General features: G+C 44.6%; 1 protein-coding gene across 1 annotated transcript in view; it reads left to right on the forward strand.

Annotated features, from left to right (window-relative positions):
• The window catches only part of LOC129685647 (murinoglobulin-2-like), a gene marked incomplete at its 5' end in the record, with an annotated part of 4,526 nt that extends 1,124 nt beyond the window's left edge, over nucleotides 1-3,402 (forward strand). Inside the window, 6 exons of the mRNA XM_055619156.1 lie at nucleotides 1-81; nucleotides 496-714; nucleotides 874-1,001; nucleotides 1,856-1,946; nucleotides 2,698-2,766; nucleotides 2,830-3,402. The exon at nucleotides 1-81 is cut by the window's left edge and continues 215 nt beyond it. Of these exons, the coding sequence (XP_055475131.1) occupies nucleotides 1-81; nucleotides 496-714; nucleotides 874-1,001; nucleotides 1,856-1,946; nucleotides 2,698-2,766; nucleotides 2,830-3,183 (942 nt within the window). The remainder of the gene's footprint in view (nucleotides 82-495; nucleotides 715-873; nucleotides 1,002-1,855; nucleotides 1,947-2,697; nucleotides 2,767-2,829) is intronic.
• Nucleotides 3,403-4,340: the final 938 nt, after the last annotated feature.

Consider the following 4,340-nt stretch of genomic DNA (forward strand, 5'->3'; position numbering starts at 1 on the left):
CCTCTCTGGAGTATGCCACCAAGGAGCAAGGCAGCGAAGGACAACACTAGCTCACAGCGTTTTCTATTTGATAAAAGAGTCGTGACCAGCACTTGGCCATGGTGTTGGTGTCTCTTGATTCCTCCCCAAGTACAGAGGAAAGTTTGGGGATGAGAGCAGGAATGTGATTTTGTGAGAAGATGGTGGCACCACCATGGGAATCAGGGACAAAGGGAGAGAAACAGTAAATGCTGGGAGGAAAATCTAATTTGTGTTTCTATTTTCCACTGGCTGGGGGGAGTTTGCATAAGCCAGGGCACTCTCTGTAGGAGAAATTTTATGGAATGTTATTTGCTTCTCAGATGTATCCTGGATTAAAGCCTGAAATAAAGACTAGAGATCAAATAATTAGAGTCAAAACCTCATGACACTTTTTCACAGCTGAAATGAACGTTGGGAAGAGCTCAAGCCCTTCCCAACTGATGCTAAACTGAATGATGTCTTCATCCCTCTCAGGACACTGTGGTGGCCCTCCATGCTTTGTCCAAGTATGGAGCAGTTACTTTCTCCAGAAGTCAGAAAACTCCTTTGGTGACCATCCAATCTTCAGGGACGTTTTCCCAAAAGTTCCAAGTAGAGGACAGTAACCGCCTGTTACTGCAGCAGGTCCCTTTACCTGACATTCCTGGGGACTATGAAATCAGTGTGACAGGAGAAGGATGCGTGTATGCTCAGGTAAGATTCTGGGCAAGTTGTGGGTGTGCGGTGTGAGCCTCCTCCCCAGAATGGGAAGTCTCGCTGAGCCTGCCTGCACACTTGAGGCTCAAATTGGGAGAAATGGATCCAAGGGCCCAGTGGCATGCAGGTAAAGGATTTCTGCTCACTACCTACCAGACGACGCTGAAATACAACGTGCACTTGGAGAAGCAGCAGTCTGCATTTGCTCTCCGGGTGCAGACACTACCTCTAACTTGTGATAACCCCGAAGGCCACAACAGCTTCCAGATCTCACTGGAAATCAGGTATGAGCGTCTGTCTCTGGCTCTGGCTCTGTTTATGTCTCCTTCAGCGCTGTCTTCCTAGAACACTTCACAGAGAGGATTCAGCGGTGTCTGAAGTGAGTCTCTTCAGTAAGAGTTTGCTTTGTCTGTAAAACAAACAAAAATACTTGACTTGAGAAAAGTGATCAATGAAGAATTGTAGAATTATAATTTCTAGTTAGCCTGCTTTAGGATACCTTTCTTGCCCACTCTCATAATAAAATATACTTTATTCTTTTCCATGAGGCCTTCACACAGGTTATTCTTCTTCACCAATAAAGAAAAAGCCTTTCCGGGCTTCTAAAATTTTATTTAGCCACAGGAATAATTTAAAGAAAAATATTCAGTTCTTCTGACATTCATCACTATCTTTGTATAAAATATAACCAGCAATAGGATCTATCTGCAAAAGCCAAAGGGATCTTGGATGCAGAGAAGTCATTCTGAGTGTAACCTATCACCTCGTTTCACCTCAGTGTGTGCGTGTGTCCCTGTGCATGTGGTCTGTGCGTGTGCACACACATGTATATATGGCACAGGAGAGTCTTCAGGTTCCATAACTACTTGTTTTGAGATTAGCTCTCTTACTGGCCTGGGGCCTGCTACCCAGACTCTGCTGGCTGGCCAGCAAGCCTTAGGGTCCACCTCTTTTTAATGCACTCTCCAGATGATACTGCCATGCAGTCTATTTTCACAACTATTTATATGACAGTAAAGGCCACCTGTTTTAAGGTATGGAAAAGCCATGCAGGCTGTATCAGGATTACTGCTAGACCTCAAAAAAGGGCAAGATTCAACCTATGAAAATTGCTCCCCTGTAACTCTTTGGTCTGCAGTTACACAGGGAGCCGTCCAGCCTCCAACATGGTGATTGCTGATGTGAAGATGATATCTGGTTTCATTCCATTGAAGCCCACAGTGAAGAAGGTAAGCAGACACCACATGTTTGGATGTTCTGTGTCCTCAGACTAGGAGCTTACCACTTCATCACAATAACGTCAACCCATGTCACAGCACTGTTAGTACTAACACGGGTATGGGTGTGACAGCGGCCAGCAAAAGAAACAAAAGGTGCTGAGTTCACTGAGGCCACAATCTGGCTAACAACAACCTTTAAAGTGTAATAATGGACCTGGTCAATAATTATTCAGGGGAAACATTAGTACATACCAAAATTGTAGATGTAGTTTCAGAGGTTCTAAGAAGTATGAAAATTAACAACAACCGAAGATCAATAGGAGAGTAGAGAGAAAGATGTTTGCAGGCAGCTGGGCATGGTGGCACATGCCTTTAATGCTAGCATTCAGGGAGGCAGAGGCAAGAGGACCACAGTGAGTTTTAGGCCATCCTGGTCTACAAAGTGAGTCCAGGACAGCCAAGGCTGCACAGAGAAACCCTGTCTCAAATAGACAAAAAATGCTTTCGGGGAGAATGTGGAATAGGTACTAAAGGTATAGGAGCATTTTTACCTACTAATGATTCAGACAATATTGATCAGGCCTTCAGTAGAGGGCACTCACTTCTCTAAGTATATTTTCATTCTTACTGGAAAAGAAATTTTTGCAATTCATTTAAGTGAATTTGTGAATCTCCTTTTTATCACCTCTAATCCCATAGTTCATGTACCTCTTTCAACCCCAAGGCCTTTGATAACACTGATGTTTTCTCTCATTTTCAGCTTGAAAGGTCCGAGCACGTGAGCAGAACAGAAGTGAGCAACACCAATGTCCTGTTATATCTGGATCAGGTGAGGGTCCTTCCTGCCTTCCTAGACACATCTGGGTTTAAGTCCTTGGTTTGTGTAGGTCAGGGGAGGGTCCTTCCTGCCTCCCTAGACATGTCTGAGTGGGCAGTCTTTCTTGGTGAGTCTATGAAGGAAGCACATAGCAGGAGCAAAGCAATTCTAAAGGAAGTCTTCTGGAAAGGCAACCTCCCTCTGTTCATACTGGAAGATGTTTGGAATTCTTTTTCTTTGGCTTGGAGCCATGACTCAGCAGTTAGGAGCACTGACTGCTCTTGCAGAAGGCCAGAGTTTAGTGCCCAGGACCCAGTCAACTCACAACTCCCTGGTACTCTAGATCCAGGGCATCTGATGCCCTCTTCTGGTCTCCACCAGTATGGACGCCCTATACACCTCACATCATCATCATCATCGTCATCATAATTAATAATAATAGTAATACAAACGTTTAAATTCTCATTCCTCATTGCTGGCTTTCCTGGAACTTGCCATAATGTCCCAAGTCATCAAGTCAAAGTGCTTAACTCTCACAATGGAGAAAGTGAACTATCACATATTAAGGAGGAATATGGATTTTTGGAAAGGTTTAATAGACTAGGAAAGTTTCATATTCTCCCCAGAGCCTTGCACTTCAGTTCCTCGGTTCCCTGTCTAAAATCATTATCACCATCCACATATGTGGCATCAGGGAACACGGTGACTGTGAGGTTAAATGGATCCAACCCATAACTGTGTTTTATTTTTTTGTTTTGTTTTTTTTTAAATTTTTTATTAATTACACTTTATTCATTTTGTATCCCCCATAAGCCCCTCTCTCCTCCCCTCCTGATCCCACCCTCCCTCCCCTTTCTGTATGCATGCCACTCCCCAAGTCCACAATAGGGGAGGTTCTCCTCTTCTTTCTGATCTTAGTCTATCAGTTCTCATCAAAAGTGGCTGCATTGTCCTCTACTATGGCCTGGTAAGGCTGCTCCCCCCCTCAGGGGGAAGTGATCAACGAGCAGGCCAATCAGATTATGTCAGAGGCAGTCCCTCTTCCCATTACTATGTAACCCACTTGGACACTGAACTGCCATGGGCTACACCTGTGCAGGGGTTCCAGGTCATCTCCACGAATGTCCTTGGTTGGAGTATGAGTCTCTGGGAAGTTCCCTGTGTTCAAATTATCTTGTTCTGTTGCTCTCCTTGTGGAGTTCCCGTCCCCTCCAGCTCTTACTATTTCCCACTTCTTACATAGAATTCCATTCATTCTGCCCATCAGTTGGCCATCAGGCTCAGCATCTGCTTTGACAGTCTATACTGCAGAAGCTTTCAGAGGCCCTCTGTGGCAGGTTTCAAGGTTGTTTCCTGTTTTCTTCTGTTTTCAGAGGCCCTCTGTAGCAGGTTCCGAGGTTGTTTCCTATTTTCTTTTTCTTCTGATATCCATCCTATTTGCCTTTCAGGATGGGGATTGAACATTTTAGTTAGGGTCCTCCCTTTTGCCATAACTGTGTTTTAAACATCAAGGACTGAGTCCTGCTGAGCAAAAACAGCGTCCACCTCCGTGAGTCTGGATCATTAGTCTCTCTTTCCCAGGTGAC

Source organism: Psammomys obesus, unplaced genomic scaffold (genome assembly GCF_907164565.1).
Source record: "Psammomys obesus unplaced genomic scaffold, mPsaObe1.curated_primary_1811, whole genome shotgun sequence".
NCBI classification, from domain to species: domain Eukaryota; kingdom Metazoa; phylum Chordata; class Mammalia; order Rodentia; family Muridae; genus Psammomys; species Psammomys obesus.